This window comes from Pseudorca crassidens, chromosome 10 (genome assembly GCF_039906515.1).
Source record: "Pseudorca crassidens isolate mPseCra1 chromosome 10, mPseCra1.hap1, whole genome shotgun sequence".
NCBI classification, from domain to species: Eukaryota; Metazoa; Chordata; class Mammalia; order Artiodactyla; family Delphinidae; genus Pseudorca; species Pseudorca crassidens.
In genome coordinates, this window is record NC_090305.1 from 70,312,575 (window position 1) to 70,337,511 (window position 24,937).

Sequence of the window (24,937 nt, forward strand, 5' to 3'; positions counted from 1 at the left end):
ACAGTGTGTACACCTAAAGGGGCTGGGGCTTTGAAACCGCTCCCTCAGTTCGGAACTTGCACAGGAGAATGGAAAACGTGTTCATTGGTTGCTGGCCAGTTCAGTAATTGCTTTGTCTTTGCTTTCTGCTGCATGGAGTAGAACCCAGCTGTTTGGGCCCTACCCCAGGTAAGACTGCAGTGTGGTAAGTCTGCCGTCTCCAGATCCATCACAGGCCCCACGGGCTCTGGGACCTTACTCTGGTGCCCAAGGAAGGCTCATGCATTGTGCATTGTGTTTGCTTCCACCAATAGCCTGCTGGAGAAAGTTGAACAGGAAACATGGCGCGAGACCGGCATTTCCTTTGTAACCTCGGTCACCCGCCTCATGGAACGCCTTCTTGACTACAGGTATCTTCTCAGGAACCTACCTGACCTCTTCTCTGGTCAGATGCTCTCCCCAGCAGGAGGATCCCCTGACCTTAAAATTGAGACCTCGTGGCCATGAGAGGTAGGACTGTTCTGGTGTTGTGTGCCATCACCAGTCATTAGAAATCTCCTGATGGCCAAGGAGAAAGAGGAAGAAAGCCTTCTCCCAAGGGTAGGCCAGGGCTTCCTGGGCTTACCCCCGATACATGGGCACATGTATCCAGGAGGTATCCCAGGGACATGTAGCCTTCTGGCTTTTCATCCAGAAAAGTCAAGGCTCAGAGGAATGGGCACAGCAGAGAGGAAGAGAAAGGCTGTCTCCAGAGCAAGTTAGGTCCTTAGCGCAGACCTTCCTCAGAGCCATGTGGCAGATGGGCAGGAAAATATCACCTGGTACAGAAGTGTGACCCAGGAGGACTTTCATTTGGTTTTTCCAGGGAAGGGGGACCCAACTTTTCCATGCCTCCATTCTTTGTGTAAAATCTGTTTATTTCTGTCCCTTGATCCTGGCCATGCACAGATTAGAGGAGGCAGCCTGTGAGCTCAGAGATCTTTATGATACATTCAGTCTGGGAGTTCATGTGAAATTCATTTTTTCGTGAAAGCCTGCCTTCTCAGTCATATCATGGCTTTTGACTTTGCCTAAAAGTAACAATAATGCTACCATTGCAGCCTTAGTTATTCTGTCAGTAGAGTTCAGGTGATAGCTAAGAGTGCCTTTTGGGAACCTAGAGGAAGGTGATAAGGAATGAGGAGGAATGATAGAGGAAACCCAGACCCAAGCAATAGTTGTCTTCTCTGTGCTACATGTCATGCAGATGCCAAGGGAGAGCATCTGGGACTCCAGCTAGCTGCGTGTACAGGAAGCTTCTTGCTGGATTCACCAGTCTGGTTCTCATTCTCTTTCATCCCCTTGTGCTAGGCCTTTCTCCTCCCCAGAGGAGCTTGGCTTTGACCAGTCCCTGCCCTCCCTAGGCAAGGATTCATTCTCAGTGTTCCTGCTGTTCTGTGTCTGGAAGGCCAGCCATGACCCCTCCTAAACCCAGCGCTACTCAGCATGAATGCAGCTCAGCTCTGGCCGAAGCTACCCCTAAATCAGAAAAAAAGCTCCAAAGCAACTGCTCCTAGTTAGAGGGGATTCCAAAGACTAGTGCACAGGAAGGACACTATAGGGAGAAAAGCGAATGAGATTATGTACATGGCAGTTATGCCGTGGTTGCTGTGGCCACAGGGTCCTGAAGGTAGGTCCCTAGAGTAGAGTGTCTTGGCTTCTATGAAACACTGTCCTACAAAATGAAAACTGCCCTTTAAGGAAAGCTCTGTGCCTCCCCTTTTGGAAACTTGAGGACTTAACCTTCTACTTTACTGACATACTCTTTTGTGCTGAAGGCATTGGTAGGTGTTACTTAATGCCCTGATACAGCATCTGGGCTCTACACTCTGCCACCAGAGCAAGGGGTCCAGTTGAACAGAGATCTTTGAACCCTAGGAGTGGGTCCAAAGCTTAGAGGGAGCTCACAGTACAGTCTCATCTGTGGAAGAAGTTTCTGTTGGAGAGCATCCTCATCTGGGGTTTGGACATACTAATGCCTCAGTGACACTGCAGGTCTCTGTGTTGTCCCAGAGGCACCACTTTGTGCATTCATCTGTGCTCTCCCTTCCAGGGATTGCATGAAAGGAGAGGAGACAGAGAATAAGAAGATTGGCTGCACTGTTAACCTGATGGTGAGAGAATATGGGCTCTTCCTCCTCTCTGCCTCGTAGTGTGGCTTCTGTCCTGCCCTGTGATTGGCCTGTCCTTTCTACAATACATGGCTATAAGCCTAAGGGGTTTTTTTGGTTTTTTGTTTTTTATTTGGTTGCTCTGGGTCTTAGGTGTGGCAGGCGGGCTCCTTAGTTGCAGCAGGCAGGCTCTTTAGTTGTGGCATGTGAACTCTTAGTTGCAGCATGCATGTAGGATCTAGTTCCCTGACCAGGGATCAAACCCGGGTCCCCTGCATTGGGAGCATGGAGTCTTAACCACTGTGCCACCAGGGAAGTTCCAAGCCTAAGGGTTTGAGTCAGGACATCAGCTCTGTTACTGGTATCTTGGAAACTTGCACCTCATCACTCACATTCCTACTTGGGAAAGGAATGAAATGAGCTTCTCTTTGGACAGAGCTCTAGCCTGGCCTCTTGGCAAGGTCCCGCCAACCCTGACATACTCTAATTTCCAGTCTTCCCTGGTATTCTTCCTCTGTCTCATCACTCAGGGCTCCTGCAGATCTGCCAGAGGTTTCACCCCCAGCAGGCGTACCTTCTGGCTGGTCCCTTCTCTTCCTGGTGCTGGCTACCTCCACGGCCTGTCTTCTCCCTCCTGTCCAGCACACCCAGGGTTTTGGGCAGCTGCCTGGAGTTCAGAGATGGCCTCCACAGGCAGCAGCCTCTCCCATCTTCATTTATATTTCCTTCTCTCTTACAGAACTTTTACAAATCTGAGATTAACAAAGAAGAGATGTATATCCGCTATATCCATAAGCTTTGTGACATGCATTTGCAGGCCGAAAACTACACAGGTAAGTGGGAAGGGGAAGCTACGCCTCCCCATGAGGACAGACTGGACATACATGCACAGCTGGCAGAGAAAGGCTCTGAGCTGGTGCCTCCCAGATTTTAGCAGAGTGTCAGGACCCATGATGCCCATCACCTCACTCCTTTCCCTCAACTCCTTTGTAACGTGGTGGAGAAAAAGCAGGTGGAACTTCCACTTGTGCCTTGCTGCCCAAAGCTCTTCCATTCTCCTTGCCTCCTATTCACCCGCTTTGAGGCCTCAAGGGTGACCTCCAAATTCTGGTGTGCCAGGTTCAGAGCATCCTGAGCTCACTGTCCCTCTTCATGAGCAGAACTTCTCTGAGGACTTTCACAGCTGGAACTAAGTGAGGCCATAACACAGGAACATCAGCCTAACCCTGGGACTTCCAGAACTTGCTGGCAGACCTGCCTTGCAGTCTGGGCTCCTCCCCTGCAAGTACACAACAGCCCCACATTGAGCTCCCAGTGGAGAGTATGGAGAATGTTCACCTTACTTTCTGACAGACCAGACAGGGACCCTTTCACTGTATCTACAATTTAATCCATTACTACGGCCTTTTCTAAAAGAACAAATTTAAAAGCATTTCAACATACCTGTCACACTCTGTTTACTGAGCGCCACTTTGAGTCAGGAAGATATGTGTACCCATGTGTGTCCTGCCTGATTACCTTGTATCATAGTTCCCCCAAAATAGCCACTTCTTCACTGTGGTGACCAGCCATCACATCTTAGCCCTTGAGCCATAGGACTTGAATTTGTGTGATAGACCAGGAAATTCAAGCTATTCTTGTCCACAGCATTACGAGAATTAGATGAATTTGTAGAAACACAGAATCCTCCTTCCTTATTTTATGTTAGATGTTAAAGAGTGTTTTGCATAGATTTCACCTTTCCTGACACAGCTTGGCAAGAATTAAATCTGAAATGACTGGGATGAACCTGCCATTCTCTGCAGTCACTTCCACCCATGATCCCAGCAGCCCTTTGAGAGGGCAGTGAAGTGATAGACTGAAAAGTTCCATGTATCAATAGAGGCATTTACTAAACTCCTGGAGGACTGGGCCATCACTGAGAGGCTATGTCAGGAATTTAGACAGAGAGAGGGTGCTGAGCCTTGCCTCTGGTGGCCTCAGGAATAACATCTGAAAAGAATATTGGCAGGGAAGAAAAGGATTTCACATGGTTTTCTGAGTTCTAGAGGGAGGCTTTGAGGGCCTCATGGGCTTGTTCCCAGTGAGAAGGGGCTTCACAGCTCCAGTGAGGAGGCACGTATATCCCTGGGCAGGAGGGTCCAGTAGCCAGAGCATAGGCAGAGCGCAAACGTGAGCAGGAGCCTGGAAAGTGGCTGCAGGCAATATACCTGGCTAAAACTGGAAGTGGGTCACTAGATAATTTGAAAAGAGATTCTTCATAGTCATGGGGAGCAGATTTGAATAGGGCCTTGAAGGCCAGGCAGAAGCTAGAACTAATTAACTTGCTAGTAGGAGATGCCCACTAAAACTGAGCAGATAGAACAGGAAAGAGCAGACTGTGTCATGGGACCATGAGCCGCTGCTGTAACTCAGTCTGACTGACTCTTTGGGATTTAGGAAGCTACAGCATTTAGCTGCGGTTGTTTTGTAAACCCTCTCCAACTGTTCCACATGTATGGGAGGTGTCACAGGGCCCCGCCCTGGGCCCAGCATCCACTTTAGCTTCCTCCAGGAATGGAGCCCATCACACAGTTATCACCGTACACACTCCTTCTCTCTGGTCCTTTTAGAAACGGTCAAGATAAGGAGAAAGGGTCATTCCCAGGGCCATGCTGAGCTCAGAAAATGGAGCTGGAGGCATTGAGGCTGGCTTCGGGAGGGCTGAGAAAAGCCTTAGTCAGTGCTTACCCCTCAGAGCCAGTTCTGAAAAGGTTGGAAAAGAAGCTCTAGTCAGTTGAGCAAAAAGGAACCCAAGAACTCTCTCTGACATGTCAGTGTGTCCCAGAGCAAAGCAACCTGTACACAGGCCCCTAGGTACCTGAGCCATACTTTATCTAGCGCCCAGAGCAGGTGACCAGGCTAAGGGAGGAAGGTGTCTACTAGGATCTTTGGTTCCTTCGTGCTGTGTTCACGGGCTATTCACTGGCTGGACAGCCCCTCTATCTCAGCTTTGGTATCCAGCAACCCTGATCTGGGCTGCACATGCCTTGCGCTGGCATGCTGCTTAGCCTGGTCCCTTGGCACCCGGCTGCCCCTGGACCTCCATAGCCCTTGTCCCCACAGAAGCTGCGTTCACTCTGCTCCTCTACTGTGAGCTGCTACAGTGGGAGGAAAGGCCACTGCGGGAATTCCTCCATTACCCATCCCAGACAGAGTGGCAGCGGAAAGAGGGACTGTGCCGCAAGATCATCCACTACTTCAACAAAGGCAAGGTGGGTGTTATTAGGCAAGGCTTTGAGCGTCTCTGCTTCTACTGTACTACATGGCATCTTAACGCTACAGGGATGGCAGCAGCTGCAGAGGGTACTGTGTGGGGTGGTGAGGGGGTGGAGGCCCATATGTGTGCGTTAGATATGGAGGCAGCATGACTTTCTCTGGGGAAAAAAAAATAACAGCTTAATTCTGTGGCTTGGAAGCCAATTCCAGATTGGGGATGTAAGAGACAACCCCACATACCAGCTTTGCACATCTGTAAATACTAATGCTCCAACAGCAAGGGCTTTGGGCCCCCTGCTTATATTTATTAGATTTACTTAAATTATTGTAGCTTTCTGCTCTGCTATAGAAAATGTGAGCTATAAAAATTAATGGATTCTAACCACAGCCAACGGAGGCCTGTACTGCCTCTTACGGGTACGTGTTCTTGTCTTGGATTTCCCTTCCTTACAGCATAGTCTGGGCTCCTCTCATTGGGGTTATTCTCTATTAAACTTGATTCTGTGGAATTAGCAGGCATTGTCAGCATTGGTTCAGACTTCCTTGGGACTTCCCAGCCATTCTGCTCCCATCTCTGGGAGAGCTCCTTTTGGGGCCCTCTGACCCACCTATGGCCCATACACTGGAAAGGCTGGACTTGTGTAACTTGTTGAAGCTGTTCTCTCATTACTCAGCTTTGAGCATGTTAAAAAGCTGAAACAGGATTGTTCAGGGAACTATAGTGGCTGAACTCCAGACTTAAATGGAAATTGGTTTTTTAAAATAAGCTTTTTTATCATAAAAAAGAAAGATTTAAACATTAATAACTTCTGCCCATAAATCAGAAAACATTTATCAGTTTTACACAACATGAGAGACTTTTGTTTGTCAAAAACATTCACCCATGTAGGGAACACACTGGTAAGCAGGAACCTTTCCAAAACCTCAGGAGCTCTCATTTCACCTGGCCCAGAAAGGAGACCCATGCTTAGCTGTCAGCCAGCCACACATGACTGAGCCACAGTGCCAGCCCAAAGCCTCCTCTCCTTGCTGGTCCAGAGACGGACAGAGGGCCCCATGCCAGTACACTTTTAGGTCTGTCTTCCTGGCACCCAGCCCACCTGGAGCTGCCACCTACCCATATGCCCAGCAAGCCCTCCCAGCTCTAAGGGAATGGCATAAGCATGGTGTGAGTGTGCATAAGTGTTGTTAGTATATTAGCTTATTTTTCTTTCCATGGGCATAGAGTACAGAGTAGAGTTATGCTTATCTGATTGAGCCCAGCAGTGGGACACGTGAGCATTAATGGTCCCCTTTTCACCCCACACTACAGTAGTGTCAAGAAAGCAGGTTTAAAGGTTAGTATGAACAAGGGAAGGTAATGCAAAACCTGCCTGAGTATTGTGGATAAGCAGGAAGGGGAGAAGGACTGGGAGGCTCCGTAGGCTACCTTGTCAGGGATCTCCCCCTCCTTCTAGCAGCCCTGACTTTGGTGTGAATTGCTGGGGGAGCAGCTTCTGTACTGAGAACAGATGACTCAGTGAGCCCTTTCATGAGCTCATCCTCAAAGAGGTATTTATCACAACCATTCTCTTGGGCTCATACAGAAGGTCCAACTTTTCTGTTTCTGTACCTTCATACCTGACAAAACCAGTGGATAGGGCTAACCAGTTCTCTTAAAAGCATTCAGGGTTTTTTTTCTAATGGCTCCAGAAAAGCAAAACCTGTCTGATGCAAGAAAAGTGCTCCTGGGCTTCCCTGGTAGCGCAGTGGTTAAGAATCTGCCTGCCAATGCAGGAGACACGGGTTCGAGCCCTGGTCCGGGTAGATCCCACATGCCACGGAGCAACTAAGCCCATGCACCACAACTACTGAAGTCCACGTGCCCTAGAGCCCATGCTCTGCAACAAGAGAAGCCACCGCTATGAGAAGCCCGCGCACCACAACGAAGAGTAGCCCCCGCTCTCCACAACTAGAGAAAAGCTGGTGCGCAACAATGAAGACCCAGCGCAGCCAAAAATAAAATAAATAAATAAATTTAAAAAAAAAGAAGGAAGGGGAGGCATGAAGATGGGAGCTGGTCCTTCATTTCAGGGAAGAGGGAGCAGACAGTAAGGGAAGCTGGGAGGAGGCCTCTGACCCCTAAAGCATACAGACCATCAGGACCGAACCAACCCTCCATGTGGGGGTGGGCTTGGGCTCTACTGCTGAGGGCTGCTATTGTCCACATTCCTTTGAAGGAATGAGTCTGTTGCTTCTAAAATGTTGTGTGTAGACAGAAGTACAAAGACTGACAGTCTGGAGTCCCAGGCTTTTGCCTTCCTTTCCAGTTTGAGTAGAGTGAGCCAAGTCAGTGCAACTTTTGTGCCATCCCTGTCAGTGGGGGCAACAAGGATGTATAAACACACATCTGCCCAAGCTGGTAGAAGTGATTGGATTTCAGACACTGGTTAGTAGTTGTGTAGTTGGCTTTGCCTCCTGCCAGAAGGAAGGAAACCAAGAGAGAAGATGTAGATGGGATGCATTGTATCTGCAGGGCGTTCCCTCCCTGTGTTCCGAGGTAGCTCTCAAAACCCCCAGCATTCCAGCACAATCCTCAAGGCTGACAGAGTGTCCTGGCTCACCCTTGGGGGTTGGGGGGGCAGGCTTGGAGCAGCAGGGCTACAAATTAGGGCAGAGATGCCAGCGAGGCAGATAAGCATTGATCCTAATAGAGTAGAACTGCTTTACTGGGAGCTACCGTCAGCAGACAAAGCGCCTTTAGCCTCACATGGGTTCCTCATCACCTAAATGAGCAGTTCCCCATGGGGCGCTCCTTACAGGCTGGCTAGCAGTCTGCACACAGCTCAGCTGCTTCGCCAGCCCCCTTGGATCTTCCTGCCAAGCAGACCCTCCTGTGGGCCCTTCACTGAAACCTGCCCAAGCAGCACTTGGAGCCAGAGACAGGACAGACACGTGCCCCCTTAAAAGCTGTGATGTGGGGGTACAAGAGGCTTTCTAGCTCACTGAGGCAGAGGCATTGTATTGGAGCAGGGAGTCAGGGTCTATTTAAAATTCTCTTTGGTTTGTTTCAACATTTTTAATTGGTCCTGCAGTTCAATCCATATGGCGGTAATTTCTTCAAAGGATAAGAAACACAGTCCTGGGCTTCCCTGGTGGCGCAGTGGTTGAGAATCCGCTTGCCAGTGCAGAGGACACGGGTTCGAGCCCTGGTCCAGGAAGATCCCACGTGGCGCAGAGCAGCTAAGCGCGTGTGTCACAACTGCTGAGCCTGCGCTCTGCAGCCTGCGAGTCACAACTGCTGAGGCCCACGCGCCTAGAGCCCGTGCTCCGCAACAAGAGAAGCCACTGCAATGAGAAGTCTGCGTACCACAGCGAAGAGTAGCCCCGCTCACAGCAACTAGAGAAAAAGCCCGTGCACAGCAACGAAGACGCAACGCAGCCAAAAATAAATAAATAAATAAATAAATTAATTATTTAAAAAAAAGAAACACAGTCATGAATAAAACATGGAGAGTATTGTCCTTCTCCCTGATGCTATTTCAAATCTATTTTTTTAATATAGTCCTTATTAAACATTCATACTGAAATATTGATGGGTGAAATTATAGTATATCTGATATTTGCTTCCAAAACTATGGGGAGGAGTAAGTGGATGAGATATTTAATGATACAAGACTGGCCATGAGTTCGTCATTGTTGAGGTTGGGTGATGAGTACCTAGGGGTTCATACTTCCATGTTTCTATATGTTTAAAATTTTCCTATAATAAAAATTTTAATTAGTACTTAGAAGTTGGGGAGAAGAGCCTGGCTAAAATGTCAAGTAAACCTTTGATTCCCAATCTCGCCAAGAGAGAAAGCACTGTATTAAAAAGAGGAGGAAATGGACAATATTGCCCCTTAGTGAAGGCCACTGTTAGATGAGCCTGTCACCATAATAGGAGCCACACCACGGAAACAGCCCGAGACGTGATTAGGCAAGGATTATCTGAAGACTGCTCTAAGATTTGAACATTTCTGTAAAGGAAATTATCAGACCTACTACCAAGCCCTTGGGTAGCTACTTCCTACTTAGCTTCCAGACTTGTTTCTAAGCTTAAATGATCTTAATTTAAAAGTCATTGTTTCCTTCATTAACTCATTAAATAAATCTTTATTGAGTACCTGCTCATGGCTGGCACTGTTCTAGGCTCTGAGGATATAGGATATAAACAGGATCCCTGCCCTCATGCAGCTTATCATCTAATTGAGACTAATACAACATAAAAGTAAATACTTTTTAGCCCAGAAATAAACCCACACACCTATGGTCAATTAATCTTCAGGCAAGAATATACAGTGGAGAAAAGACAGTCTCTTTAGCAATTGGTGCTGGGAAAGCTCGACGGCCACATGTAAATCAGTGAAGTTAGAAAACTCCCTCACACCATACACAAAAATAAACTCAAAATGGCTTAAAGGTTTAAATTTAAGACATGACAGCTTAAAGCTCCTAGAAGAGAATATAGGCAAAACAATCTCTGACATAAATTGTAGCAATATTTTCTTAAATCAGTCTCCCAAGGCAAAAGAAATAAAAGCAAAAATAAACGGGACCTAATCGAACATACAAGCTTTTGCACAGCAAAGGAAACCATAAACAAAATGAAAAGACAGCCTACGGACTGGGAGAAAGTATTTCAAATGATGCAACCGACAAGGGCTTAATTTCCAAAATATACAAACAGCTCATATAGCTCAATATCAGAAACAAACAAACAACCCAATCAAAAAATGGGCAGAGGGACTTCCCTGATGGTCCAGTGGGTAAGACTCCATGCTCCTAATGCAGGGGGCCCGGGTTCGATCCCTGGTCGGGGAAATAGATCCCGCATGCATGCCGCAACTAAAGATCACATGTGCTGCCAATAAGACCTGGCACAGCCAGAATTAATTAATTAATTAATTAATTGTTAAAGAAAAGAAAAAACATTAAAACAAAACAAAACAAAAAACGTAGTTGCACCATTTTTAAAAAAAAGGGCGGAAAACCAAGTAGACATTTCTCCAAAAGAGACATAAAGATGGCCAACAGGCACATGAAAAGATGGTCAGCATCACTAATTACTAAAGAAATGCAAATCAAAACTACAGTGAGACATCACCTCAAACTAGTCAGAATGGCCAGCATCAAAAAGTCTACAAATAATAAATGCTGGACAGGGTGTGGAGAAAGGGAACCTCCTACACTGTTGGGGGCAATGTAAATTGGTGCAGCCACTATGGAGAGCAGTATGGAGGTTCCTTAAAAAACTAAAAATAGAGTTAGTTTTAGTTACATGATTCAGCAATCCCACTCCTGGGCAAATATCCAGAAAAGACAAAAACTCTAATTCAAAAAGATACATGCACCTAATGTTCATGCCAGCACTATTTACAACAGCCAAGGCATGGAAGCAACCTGTGTTCGTCAACATATGAATGGATAAAGAAGATGGCAAAGGGTGTATGTGTGTGTATGTATATATATTATATATATAATGTAATATTACTCAGTCATTAAAAAGAATGAAATACTGCCATTTGCAGCAACATGGATGGACCTAGAGATTATCATACTAAGTGAAGTAAGTCAGACAGAGAAGACAAATATTATATATCCATGTGGAATCTAAAAAAATTATACAAATGAACTTATTTACCAAACAGAAACAGACTCACAGACATAGAAAACAAACTTATTGCTACCAAAGGGGAAAGGGTGGAGGAGGGATAAAGTAGGAGTTTGGGATTAACAGATACACACTACTATATATAAAATAGATAAACAACAAGGATGTACTGTATAGCACAGGGATCTACATTCAATATCTTGTAATAACTACATTCAATATCTAGTAATATTGGAATCTGAAAAGAATATATGTATGCGTGTGTGTGTGTGTGTATATATATATATATATATATAACTGGATCACTTTTGTGTACCTGAAACTAACACAATATTGTAAATCAACCGCACTTCAATTTGAAAAAGTAAATACTTTTTTTATACAAGATAACTTCAGAGTAATGAAAGAGAATGGTTGGGGTAGTGCCTGTCCTTGACAAGGTAGTTAGGGAAAGGCCTCTTGGAAGTGGAAACATTTGAGTAGAAACCTGAAAACTATGCCTCAAGCCAGAAAACCAGTGCTATGTGTTCTCCACAAATTGGTTTTGAGCATATGTTCTTTGTGACATGCGATTTGCAGAAGGCCTTTGGTTGTGCCCTCTGATATGTTTGATGTGGGCTTGGGCCATTCCAAGGCTGCCTGTGGTGCTGAAGCCTTTTTCCTATTTCTGATGCAGAGTTGGGAGTTTGGGATCCCACTGTGCAGGGAGCTGGCGTGTCAGTATGAGAGCCTCTACGATTATCAGAGCCTCAGCTGGATTCGGGTGAGCTTTGCCCCTTCCCCCGCCCCAACCCTGAGTGGAGGTGCTAGCACTTTTCTGGCATCAACTTCTAAGGGAGCGTTTACTGTGGACCCAGCCCTTGGTACAGTACAGGAGAAGCAAAAGCCAAGGTTCCTGCTCTCAAGATGCTTGCATTATGGCTGGGGAACCAAAACAAACACATGACAAATGATTGTATGATCCAGACCCCAAGGGCCACTGGTGCTCAAGGAAGGGAGAAGCAGCATACACAGGATAGGATGGGGGTTTCAAGGAGGAGGTGGCAGCTCGACTTCATGAAGAAGCTTTTCCTGAAATGATTTTGTTCAGGTATGCTTCATCTGAAAACATTATAAGATCTTTCACTGCCTTGGCTTATGGTCAATACTGAGCACCCAAGTAAAGGAAGTTCTTCTTCCCTTCTTTGATGAAAAATATTCAAAACTAAGTGAAATGGACTTTGACAGTCTCCCAAATTTTTCCTAGTTGCCGGTGCTGGGTATTAAATCATAACAGGTCATTGGCAAAGAGAAGTCAGGAATCTCAGTTCATCCTCCTCCTGCACCCTTTTCAGCATAGCTAGCTCTTCCGTGTTCCCTGATCCTGATCAGGATTTGGGCCTATATAATAGATGTGGTTCTCTAGCAATAGCATTTTGACTGGTCTTTGAAGGCCGCTGCCCCCTGGCAGGCTGGCTTGATTGAGCGCATTAGGGCTGTCTTCCCAGTCAGATTTCAGTGAGTTTTTCTGAACCTGAAGCCAGGCCAGCCAAGACTAAAAAACTTATCGACCTTGGTAATACCAGACGTCATGGATGTTAGTTCAACTTTTAAAGTTTAAAATCTCCTAAATTGGGACCAGTACGAGTGATGCTGGCAACTAAGCCTTCCTCATTCTGTTAGCATCGAGTCAGATGATAAATGAACAAGAGCAATGCAGATGGACTGATGGAAAATGGTGCCACCTATAAGCAACACTAGCTTATACTCAATTGGTGTAGTGAGTATCAGTCAAAACCAGGAATTCCTGAGCAAAAAAAGGAAGTCCATGTTAAATGTGTATCCCTGAAAGTACAGGAAGCCTGAGCCTCTGTGGGGCTGAGTCCACTCATTGGGAAGGACACTCCAAGCAGCCTCTCAGGGCTGCTTCACCATCAGGTGACAATGGAGAGTGAAGACTTCCTCTCCATCAGGCAGTTCCCCAGGGAGAGGTTGATCAGGGCTAGGGGCTCACTTTTTATCTAGACCAAGTCACCATGTTCTCTTTCCAAAAGACAGTGTCTACTTAGGCCTGGGAGAACTTGCTTTGGACACCACTAGCAGTCAAGCCAACTGCCTTTCTCGTTCACAGAAAATGGAGGCCAGCTACTATGACAACATCACGGAGCAGCAACGCCTGGAGCCTGAGTTCTTTCGGGTCGGCTTCTATGGCAGGAAGTTTCCTTTTTTCCTTCGGGTGAGTCCATTCAGGTAGTCACAAGAACTTCTATCATATTTTACACGTAAGTTATTTATAACCTGTTTTTTTTTTAACCTTTTTCCTATTCTATTGAATACTTCTTTTTGAAGGAATGACCAGCCAACAAAAAGCATTTGACTTAATTTGACTGGACTGGCTACCAACTTTAGACTCTATTTCTCTCTGCAGTACTGTTTTGTAGCTACCTGGAATGTATGAGGGTGGTTTTCTTACCAAATCAACCAAGTTCCTGCAGGAAATGACCAGGGTGTGAGAATGTCCCATAGGTATGTTTAGAAACCTTCCAACTTCTGTTTCCAGTGCCTGGAATTCTCCAGTGTGACTGTTCTCAGCCAGACAGGACCTCAGTACAGCCCTGACCTCAACAGTAGGCGGTACAGCCAGGGTGGAGAATTATTGATTTGAGAGATTTCAGAGGATAGTCCCCTTGCTCCTGGGGTTTGTGGGAGCTGCCAAACATTGGATTTGGCTGTGGAAGGCCTTTCCTAGGCAGCCAGTTCTCTGGCCCATGATGATTACAGCCATTTTCCTCCACCATTGCTGGAAAGGCTGAGCTGGTATATAAACAGAGTGGAAGGAATGACTGAGCATAGACATACTGACACCAGTTAAACAGTTGCGATTTTTTTTCTCTTTCATCAGCACAACCCAGAGGCTCCAGGAGAAGTCAGCCTGGGCTTGTAGGCTGTAGCCCACACGGATTTGCTGTTCCCAAATGACCTAAACGAAGCTGTGCTGATGCAAGAGCCCCAGGGCTGCAGTTGAGACCTAAGAGTAGCTCCGATTGTCCCCAGTTCCAGTATCATACTAAGGTTCAGTGTCCAGGAAGCAGCTGGGAAAATTCATAGGATTCCCTTGATGTGTTTGGGATCCTATCTTACTGGGGAAATTGCTTTAGCCAGTGAGCAATAAGCTTGGTATCTCATCAAAGGTCAACTGAGCTTAATGGCTCCTTACAAAAAGCCAGTCTGCTAAGCAACAAAGTCCAGGCTGACTACATTTCAGATGTAAGGCAGGTCAACATGCACATTTCTTGGGCAGTAATCATTATAGGTTAAAATGAAAGTGATTTCTGCAGGAACTAGCAATAGTGATAGGGACAGCAAGCACACTCTGCCTGATCATGATCCCCAGAAGGCTCTAAGTCTATTGCACAGGAGTGTTTATAGTAGCAGAATGTGAATAAGTAGAGGATCTCCTCAGGAGACTGGACCTCCTTCATTCTCTAGGGACCATCCAGTCCAGGCATATCAGAAGTGGCATGTTTGTTGCCCCCATCAGCATAGATCGTACAACAGCAGTGGGGGTAAAGGTCAACAGAAGAGAAAGAAGGAAAAAAAAGAAAGAAAGAAGGAATAGTACAAGAATTAGAAACCAAAAGCATCTCTAGAAAGCCCTTTGATAAGCTAATGATTATAGCCCTGTAAGTTATTTCTTTCGCATTTTATCTTTGCAAATTATGCTTGTCATTTTATTCTCCTTGTTTAGTCCCACAATTTGTATGTCATCAACCAGATTTTACTCCAAAACATCATTATTTTGAGTATTACAAAATCAGGCCCTGATGTTCCCCATTTCTGTCTTTGTCAAGCAGGAGGTCTCCATCACGGTTCCACCTGGCTCCCACCCCTCATGCTCATGTCACAGGGAACATCAGTATCTCAGGGCTCTCAGAGCTTTCTGACAAGTAGGACCTGGCATAGTACCTGCATCTGAGCCATTCATACAGTGTTCTCAAGTGACAGTCTAAATGTTCAAACATGGTTTCAAGGGTGCCAGTAATGGAGGAAAAATAACAAGAGGTGTTAGGAAATATCATCCATCAGTCCGTCCTCATTTCCACACTAGGAGCTATGTTTCATGCATACAAATCTGCCTGGCCTGGCTACATGCTGCCTTCCCTTCCCTCAGCTGCTCAGTTCATCTGTGGCAAGTGGAATAAGTCCAGTGGAGGTAGCCGTTTGCCTTGTAAATGGCAAGGGCAAAATGGAAAGCAGTGGCAGCCAGATCTGTCTCATGTAGGGATGCTGGGGCTCTCGCCTGAGCAGACTTGAAAGCAGCAACCAGCCTCAAGGTCAATGCTCTGTGCCTTCCTCCTGCTGGGTCTTCCCCAGCACACTAGGCTACTCTTTCACCTTCCCACATAGGCCATCTATTACTCTAGCTCTGTCAGCTTGAGTTCTCTGGACCATCTGCCCGTCTTGCCTCACAAATGTGATTATCTGCTAATCTGCATGGAGACAGGAAAACATCCAGCCCTCCCTCCTTGGGGGAATTTCTGTTTCTCTTCATTTGACTCATGAACAGACACTGGAGAGGATTGTACGTTTGTGAGTGGATATGAAAAGGCCAGTTCTAAACAGTTACCTTCTTTGTCAATTCTCCTTATCAAGCAAGGGACTTAGAAATGTCTCTGTCCTCTGTCTGTTCCACTGGAGAGGCCAGCCTGCTCCTCCTGACCTTGACTTCCCTTCCAGTGTTGCCTTTCATTCTGATCCATCTGGACATGTGGCCTAGCCTTAGCTGAGTTCTCCCATAGTAAGAGAAGAAGTGAAAAGTGGGCAAAAATCCTATTCCAAAAAGGCTGAGGTCATCCACAGCCTGGCCTGTGATTATCCCTGTACTGGGAAACGTAGGGCTGGCCCTGTGGAACCTCTCTCTCCCCCTTCCTCTGAAGACGTGCCAAGAGGGGCTGCCAGTGCCTGACACCATTTGTCAAAGTGAATCTAGTGAGGCAGCTAGGCAGGCAGACAGATGTCACCAGAGAGCTTCAGAGGAGCCTCCTCCAGCCACTCACTCTTGAACAGCTGTGAGGTAGGCAGAGCAGCAGGGTTGAAGGTGCCTTGTCATGCCTTCCGTACACAAAGAGAAAAACTGAGTCCTAACCTGTACCAAATATGATGTAACATGAGGTTTTAAGAAATCTGTAATTGGGGACTTCCCTGGTGGCACAGTAGTTAAAAATCCACCTGCCAATGTGGGGGACACAGGTTCGATCCCTGGTCCAGGAAGATCCCACGTGTCGTGGAGCAGCTAAGCTCGTGCACCACAACTACTGAGCCTGCACTCTAGAGCCCACGAGCCACAACTACTGAGCCCACGTGCCACAACTACTGAAGCCTGCGCGCCGAGAGCCCGTGCTCCACAACAAGAGAAGCCACTGCAATGAGAAGCCCGTGCACCGCAACAAAGAGTAGCCCCCACTCGCCGCAACTAGAGAAAGCCCATGTGCAGCAATGAAGACCCAACGCAGCCAAAACTAAATAAATTTATTTTTTTTAAATAAAAGAAAAAGGGCTTCCCTGGTGGCGCAGTGGTTGAGAGTCCGCCTGCCGATGCAGGGGACACGGGTTCGTGCCCCGGTCCGGGAAGATCCCACATGCCGCGGAGCGGCTGGGCCCGTGAGCCATGGCCGCTGAGCCTGTGCATCCGGAGCCTGTGCTCCACAACGGGAGAGGCCACAACAGTGAGAGGCCCGCGTACCGCAAAAAAAAAAAAAAAAAGTGACCCTACGAAAGCACACACCTGATCACCCCCTTTTCTAAATTATTTGGTGGCACCCATAGTGATACTCCTTGGCACACACCTGCAGGCATGTTCAGTCACCCTCCCACCAGTTCTCCACAAGCACCTTCCTTCTAGCTGTGCCTTTTCCTGTCTTGGCTTGTGGCCCTGGTTGTCATTGTACCCACATAGATTGCCCCCCACTCTTCTCTACTGCGCTAACCCAGGTGGACCTTCCAAGGACTCTTTTCAGGCATGGCTATTTCCAAAATCTCACCCCGCCTCCCCGCTTGCATCCCTTCCTGTGTGAGGAGCCCTCCCTCCCTCAAGCTTCCTGCAGCCTTTGCCGTACCTCCCACCCCGGGCTGTCACACCACAGTGCAGTTCTCCCTTCTGCTGTCCCTTACCCTTCTTGACCATCATTTCCCTTAAGGCAGAGACTTAGTGCTGTGTCCATGCCTACCACAGGGGTTCCTAGGACACGTCTGTGGGATGAGGATGCAGGGGATGGGTGGCAGCAGGCGAGGCATTGAGTGTGCTCTCCCATTTGTGGCAGAACAAAGAATATGTGTGCCGTGGCCACGACTACGAGAGGCTGGAGGCCTTCCAGCAGAGGATGCTCAGTGAGTTCCCACAGGCTGTCGCCATGCAGCACCCCAACCACCCTGATGACACCATCCTGCAGTGTGATGCCCAGTGTATCTTTTGACACTTAGTAGGGGAAGGAGGGCTGGGATCCTGGGAGGTGAGGCCCACCCACTCAGCTACCCCTCTGCCATGTCCTTGGCCATACAGGCCAGGTTACCTGTAAGTCCTGAAGCTGAGTGTGTTCTCGTTACTGACTGACACTTAGCAGGGCACTCGTGCTTCACAGAGGGGCCGTGGCATGCCCTTAGCCATGGGGGCCTGGTCATCAGCTGAACTTCAGGGGGACCTTTATCCCTCTGGTTGGCTGCTGCCAGCACCTGAGTCCCCACCCTGCCATATGAAGGGTCTGCCTAGGCAGCCAGCAGCAATCACTGTGGACTCTTGCTGCAGGGATACTCCACTTCTGTGTCCTGCTCTACTCCCACGTGCATCTGTTGTTACCCAGAGCCTTTGCCAGCAGGACGGAGGCACAGCTCTGTGGATGGGGGCAGAGACGGGGGGTCTGAGGCACTTGGAAGTCTGAATGCAAACACTGGCCTGCCCCTCATTCCCCACACACAGCTTCCTTGAACACCTCATGACGGTTGCCATGACTGTAGCAAGCTTGTTCCAGAGAGAGGAGGGCAGGTAGACTCCCATATGTTATCTCGCCACAGAGATCCCAAAGAGTACTTTGTTAAAATGTTGTTTTGCAGTAAATACAGTTTACCCACAGTGGGCAGACCCAGGCTCTTGCAGCTTTTTCATTCTGTGGGATGGGCACCTGCATTCTCCTGACCCCTTTCCCTTCTTTCTTAAAGGGGCACTGGAGAACACCTAGCTGTTGACATCTCACCTTGGCTGCGTGCTCAGGAGACTGACTGCTGGAGCAGGGAGAGGGGCAGTTAGGGAGATTCGGTCTGTGTTTGGGTCTGATCTGCCTCTTGAAATGCTGCTGCTGCCAGTAGGGAACAGGGGCTGTGGTGTTCCTCTCTCCTTTGGGGGGATGACAGGGGTCAGCCACTCAGGTCCATCTCTCTTTCAGTCTCTCTGGGTTTCTCCTTCACTTCCTGCCCAGACTTGCAGATCTATGCAGTGACGCCCATTCCAGATTATGTGGACGTCCTGCAGATGGACAGGGTCCCAGATCGCGTCAAGAGCTTCTACCGCGTCAACAATGTGAGGAAGTTCCGGTACGACAGGCCTTTTCACAAAGGCCCCAAGGACAAGGAGAATGAATTCAAGGTGAACAAATCTAGGGAAGTGGGGGCAGTGCTTATAGCGAGGCCGGGGCAAGCCCCACATTCTCAGGAGCTCATCAGTGTCTCACCCTTCGGGCAGGCAGGGCATGGTAAAAATCACTTAATGGCCTAAACCTACCTGTGCCTTCCCTGCAGAGCCTGTGGATCGAGCGTACCACGCTGACCCTGACCCACAGCTTGCCTGGCATCTCTCGGTGGTTCGAAGTGGAGAGGAGGGAGCTGGTGAGACACATTTCAGATGGGGCTCATTTTCACAGCTGCTTCCTCAGTTCTTGCTTTGGGGGCCTTTCTCTAAGGACTGAAGAGAGAGAAAGAGTGCTTAGGCCGCCTGCCTGGCCTAGGCTGCTACAGGCAGTCCTTTGCTGGAGGCTTTGTGCACCTTCGTTCTCTCATTTAATATTCACAACACCCTTAGGCACCAGGTATTTTTTTTCTCACAATTCGTGAATGCAGAAACTATTCTCTGAAGTTCAGGAAGCCAGAGACCTCTGACTTCAGAACTGGTGCTCTTCTCTGTTTACTGTACTTCTAAGTGCCTACAGATTAGAAGAGGAAATTAGAAAGGGCTCAGGGAGTCCCAACTCCACAGGAACAAGGGCGGGGAATCAGAATCACAGGTCACAGATCCCTGCTGTCAGGACTGTGATGAGGGAGGGGTTGACATTGTGCCTGGGATGACACCATTGCTGTGTGCCCCCAGGTGGAGGTGAGCCCCCTGGAGAATGCCATCCAAGTGGTTGAGAATAAGAACCAGGAGCTGCGGGCCCTGATCAGCCAGTATCAGCACAAGCAGGTGCATGGCAACATCAACCTGCTCAGCATGTGCCTGAATGGCGTCATTGACGCCGCTGTCAACGGAGGCATTGCACGCTACCAAGAGGTGAGCTGGGGTCCCAGACTAAACCCTGGCTGGGAAAGCAGTTCTCAGGCGCCTCTCCTTGAGATTCCAGCCTCTTAGGGAAGCCTTCTCAACAAGCCCTCTCCTGGCTGTGCCTCAGCTGACCAAGGATGGTCCTGGGATGAAGCTTTAAGCTCCCTGCCACTCCCTGTTTCCATTGTTCCCCCTCTATGATGGGGCCTTTTCTTCCTTTTTATTCTCTGAACTCTGACAGATGGGTAATCCATCTGATGATGGAAGGATATTAAGTGGCCTCCAAGAGGAGCCTGAGAGCCCAGCCCTTCACGAGAAGTGAGTTGTGGGCTCGCTAAGAGACTAGTCCCCTCACCCTGGCCACCAGCCCTGCCTGCCCTACCCAAGCCAGCAAGGCTCCATGAGGGGCTGAGACCAGCATTCAGGCTTAGATTACTTGGTCACCTTTGGTCCTTCTTAAGACACAAAAAAACACATCTGTGATTGCTGGAGGTTCAAGCAGGCCAAGCTAGAGGTACGTTGGTGTGTGTACCTGCTAGGAGGCAGCCCGGCTACCTTTCAGGTGGCACCTTCAGACTCTTAGTAGTAGCCCTGGGAAGAGTCTTCCTGACTTGGCCTTTTCTTTCACAGGCCTTCTTTGATAAAGATTACATCACCAAGCACCCAGGAGATGCTGAGAAGATCACTCAGCTCAAGGAACTCATGCAAGAGCAGGTATGTCTTGCCAGGGTTGGAGGCCAGTGTCTAGGAGGGAAAGGCTAGGCACCACACGATAGCTGGATAGCTGCAGCACCCAAGGTCTGCTCCTTGGCTAACGGAGTAGTGTTGTCTATCACCCTACTAGGTTCATGTTCTTGGAGTCGGGCTGGCAGTTCATGAGAAGTTCGTGCACCCAGAAATGCGCCCTCTGCATAAGAAGCTGATTGATCAGTTCCAGATGATGCGGGCCAGTCTCTACCATGTAAGCTGATCCCTGTCCTGTTCCTGCTGCAGTATCACAGGTGTCACTTCCTCCAGACCTGTGCAGCAAGCTAAAGGAAGTGGGGTGGGAAGAGGGGCTGGAGAGGCGAACATGAAGGAAAAGCTGTTCCCACCCCAGGATAGCAGGAGGCAGAGGTGGGTGCTCTAGCCAGGGGAATGACACCCAGTATCCTCTTATTCACTTCCTCCCTAAGAAGGAGTCATATTCAAGGACAGAGAATGTCCTTGAATGCACTGTGCTGGTGAAGAGAGGTTTTCATATGAGGAGGAAAAGTTTACGGCCCACATGCAGGGATCTCTTTGGAGATATTTTTCATCCCAAGAACCTACAGAGGTAAGGCATAGCCTGAGCCAGTCTTCTCTCCTCCCTCTCCCTCTTTCCCCTCTCTTTCCCCTGCCTCTTTAACCCCCTGCCTCCCTTCCCTCCCTCTTCCTCCATCATGTCTGATGACCCAGGCTTACATCTGAGAAAGCCTAGGCTGGGCAGTACTTTTGTACTGGCCTCTCTTAGAAGGGTCAGGCAGGTTCTGGGGCTGGCCCAGGCCCCAGAAGATCTCCCTGACTCTGACCTGCCTCCTAGGTCTCCATGGCAGGGCTTGACCCAAGGACTGATGCACACAAGCAGAAGCAGGGCCTGTATTCCGGGGCTAGTTTCCCTCCAGGGGTCTTACAGGGAATGCTGTCTGGCTGAGAGCAGGCTTCAGGTGGTATTGAGCACAAACTTCTGGTCTCTCTGTGTGTGAACTTCCCCATCACAGCAGGTGAGCCAGGCAAGCTAGAGCCTGGCCACTGGGGGAGCTCTCTAGCATGCAGGCTGTCAGGTCACTGCAGGAAAAGGCACAAAATGCTCACCCACATACCTCAGGGTCTCCAGGGCATACATGGAGGTGTCCTCTCCAGCTGCAGAAGCACATTTCAGCCTTCTGCTTGCTTTGGAAGAAGGGAGTGGAAAACCTCCTGCTTCTTCAGGGCAAGCTCAGAAACATTCCCAGTGCACCTAAGGCCCACAGATTGTGAAGGACTTCAGGAAACCTGGACAGTTGTGCTTTGTTTCCTCAGAGTCACAAATAGGGACTCAAACCAATGTGCTGTCACCCAGGAGGATTTGGGATCAAAAGTTTCTGCCAAGATGTCTACATACTTAATTATGCAAAAATAGAACTGTACTGTTTTCTAATTACTTGCATCAGGATTTTGTGTCCTGTCTCCCCATAGACTGTGTCACAGACAACTTAACCGAGGTCACTGAGAGCTGGGCCATTTAGCAATCCAATAAAACCCAACTCCAGTTCTTATGTAAGAGGTGTCCACTGTCTGACAGATGATAATCAGCTCTTCCTCTCCTGTTTCCCAGCTCTTGTTCTACTTTTTCTATAGTGATAAATGCCTGTTAACACACTCTTGTGAACTCAAACCAACCTCAGCCTACTCCAGATGTGCTCTTAGTGGGTTGACCTAGGCCTCACAGCCTCTTCCCCAGGCTGTGGTGTGGTTAGGAGGGTGCTTTGGTCGTGAAGGGGTCACTGCTCAAAAGAAGCCAGTAGTAGTTCAGGTTCAGCCAACAGTATATGATTTTTTTTTCATTTACATTCCTGCCACCAGCCTGCTTTTCCCTCTCACCTCTTAATTACTTTTTTATTCTTAATTATTTATTATGAAGGGGCATTCGTTTCTCAACAGGAGTTTCCGGGTTTGGACAAGCTAAGTCCTGCATGTTCAGGCACCAGCACCCCACGGGGAAATGTCCTAGCATCCCATAGCCCCATGAGCCCAGAGAACATCAAGATGACCCACCGGCACAGGTATGGCTTTAGGGCTGAGGAGGGTCCCCTCCACAAAGGTAAGTCTGAATGTCAAAGATCAGAGCAAGGAAGTCCAAAATAGTGCTTGTGTGTACGCACATGCCCTCTTACCCATGTGCACAGCAAACACACAGCTCCTGCTACAGGATCTACACTCTGCATCCAGTCATCCTGGGTGACAGAGGAGTATACATGGTATTGTGGGAACACGGAGGAGGGGGCATTTGGGGTAAGTCTTGAAGGGTAAGTAGAAGTTTGCTGCGCAGAAAAGAGTTGGTGTTAGGAAGGTGATGGAGCAAGATCCGGGCAAACTCACTAACATGTGCAGACACCTCAAGATATGAGCAAGCCAGTCTGCTCAGCACTACAGGGAGAGCCAAGTGGCTGGAATGCAGGATTCCAGGGCATGGAAGAGGGCCAGGACCAGCTCTGGATGGGCTCGCTTCATTCAGGCCTTTGGACTTGATCCCAGGGTGAATGAGGATCACCAGTTGGTTTTAAGGAAGAGGACAACATGGTGATGTGAACATCAAGGCGTCCCTGCTCTGCACTCAGGAGTCCTGGTCGCCAGGGCTCCACTGGGGAGACTTCAAGTCTCCAGGGCAGGAAGCCCAGGCCAGGGGATGACCCTGGAGAGGAGCCCTCACTTGGCTTTGTTTTCCAATGTGAGCAGCAAGTCAGCACAGAGGGTACTCAGCAAATAAGAAGGAATGAATGAATGGGGGGCTGCCTAGAACTGATAGAAGAGAACTGTTGGCAAGCCTGTGGCCACAGAGATGGAAGGAGGCCAGCAGATGGTTCACAGCCAGGTATTTCGATAGCTTTCCCAAACCAGGAAGATACCCTGACCTAGGAGCAGATCCTATCCGGGTGTAGGTACTGGCTCAGGTAAACACCCCATAGCAAGGAGGACCTGGGATCCTTGACCTGATTCAGCATATCTCTCATTCCTCCTGCAACACTGGTGATGTCATCAGACTGAGTGGCCATAAACCATTTAACTCTAGGTCAAGGCTATGCCAAGCTACCGTTGGCCCTCCCAGACTAGGGGCCTCTGGTGGGGTTCAGGACTGCTGCAGGCCTCAGATGGGTATGAGCATTGGCTATGGAACCATCCAAACCAGTGATGGCTAAGGCTTGGGGATGGCTGTTTTATACACACCCATGACTCTCCCTCTCACCACCTAGCAAAATGTCTCAGCTCCAGACCTGACTCCTCCCTATCTCCCACTCTTGTTCACAGCCCCATGAACTTGATGGGGACCGGCCGCCATTCATCATCCTCTCTCTCCTCACACACATCTAGCGAAGCTGGAAACGTGGTGATGTTGGGTGACAGCTCCATGGGCGAGGCTCCTGAGGACCTGTACCATCACATGCAGGTACAAGAACTGTCCAGGGAGAATGGGCCAGGGCACCATACCTAGAGGATTCACCTCTCTGCTGGCCTGAAGACTGGCATCCCTGCCTAGTTCTCTTGTTCCTGAATTCAGAACACCCAGAGCTATGGCAAAACTGCCTTCCCTCCACACCATCCCATGTTGCACTTCCCAGGCCTTCTTTCCCAAGAAGGAAATCTAGCTTCAGTCCTGGCTACTCTTAGAGATCCCATGGGAAAGCTCCTCTGACAGATTGCCTTCCTTCCTGGCATTCCTGATGGCTAAGTCCTGCTTCCTCCATGGGCACCATCACTAGAGTCTACCCAGCAGCCCTGCTTCTTTGGGGTTATAGGTGACCCTTAGTGCTGGCCATCAGCCGGTCCTCCATCAGGGCAAGGGTACAGTATCAGACACTGGGTCTGGGCACCTCATGGCATGAAGAAGCCAACTCTGGGCCAGTCTACAATCCTGGCCATTCAGACCTCTATCCTGCTAATTTTTCTCCCTTTGCAGCTCGCGTATCCCAACCCCAGGTACCAGGGCTCAGTCACCAACGTCTCTGTTCTGTCCTCGTCCCAGGCAAGCCCTTCTTCCTCCAGCCTGAGTTCCACTCACTCAGCACCATCCCAGATGATTACCTCTGCCCCTTCCAGTGCCCGAGGTAAGGATGGCAGGGCGCTGCTTGCAGAAGGGAGAGGAGAGAGCCTCATGGGCCCCACTTGTCCTCCTCTCATCTGTGGCTATGTCTTTGAAAGTGGCCCTGTGACTTAGAGAATGCTCACCTGCGCTTTTAGTACCAAGGACTCGAGGGGTCCTACCTCCAAATCTTTTTCTCTTGCTGGCCTCAGACCCTGCTCGGAGCAGTGGTTGCAGCTATGCTGCCACCAAGGTAGCTAGCCATCGCATCTCCACCTCAGTAAGAGGATACACAGCCTAGGGGAAAGCTCAGTTCTTTTCCATTGAAGTGTTTGCAAGAATAAAGCTCAAAGTTAAGGCAAAAGTGAGTTTTGTCTTGAATAATCAAACATGATGAAAAAGTATGAAAATTAAATTTGAAGACTAAAATTAACCCTGGAAAATATTATTATAAACGGTAACAACAGCCAAAAAATCTTTGTTCAGTTGGGAAAGTGTTAATCAGGAGAGATGGCTCTGTAAAAAGCTATTAACTTTGCCAATTATTGCTTGATTTCTTCTTCAGTTGAATAAATATTGTTCTGAGCCAGCATCTTTTTCACATTCTGATTCTAATT

General features: G+C 48.5%; 1 protein-coding gene across 12 annotated transcripts in view; it reads left to right on the forward strand.

Moving 5' to 3' along the window:
• DOCK3 (dedicator of cytokinesis 3) overlaps positions 1–24,937 on the forward strand; it is a 405,644-nt gene that overhangs the window by 366,217 nt on the left and 14,490 nt on the right. For 8 of the 12 annotated variants that reach the window (XM_067754576.1, XM_067754570.1, XM_067754572.1 and 5 more), the window contains 16 exons: positions 142–168; positions 294–389; positions 2,072–2,132; positions 2,869–2,962; positions 5,235–5,383; positions 11,696–11,782; positions 13,130–13,234; positions 17,319–17,460; positions 18,468–18,634; positions 18,787–18,873; positions 19,352–19,531; positions 20,153–20,236; positions 20,367–20,483; positions 22,184–22,305; positions 23,549–23,687; positions 24,198–24,345. In XM_067754576.1, coding sequence (XP_067610677.1) covers positions 142–168; positions 294–389; positions 2,072–2,132; positions 2,869–2,962; positions 5,235–5,383; positions 11,696–11,782; positions 13,130–13,234; positions 17,319–17,460; positions 18,468–18,634; positions 18,787–18,873; positions 19,352–19,531; positions 20,153–20,236; positions 20,367–20,483; positions 22,184–22,305; positions 23,549–23,687; positions 24,198–24,345 — 1,805 coding nt within the window. The remainder of the gene's footprint in view (positions 1–141; positions 169–293; positions 390–2,071; positions 2,133–2,868; positions 2,963–5,234; positions 5,384–11,695; positions 11,783–13,129; positions 13,235–17,318; positions 17,461–18,467; positions 18,635–18,786; positions 18,874–19,351; positions 19,532–20,152; positions 20,237–20,366; positions 20,484–22,183; positions 22,306–23,548; positions 23,688–24,197; positions 24,346–24,937) is intronic. The other 4 variants (XM_067754573.1, XM_067754575.1, XM_067754581.1 and 1 more) reach the window with 2 other exon arrangements.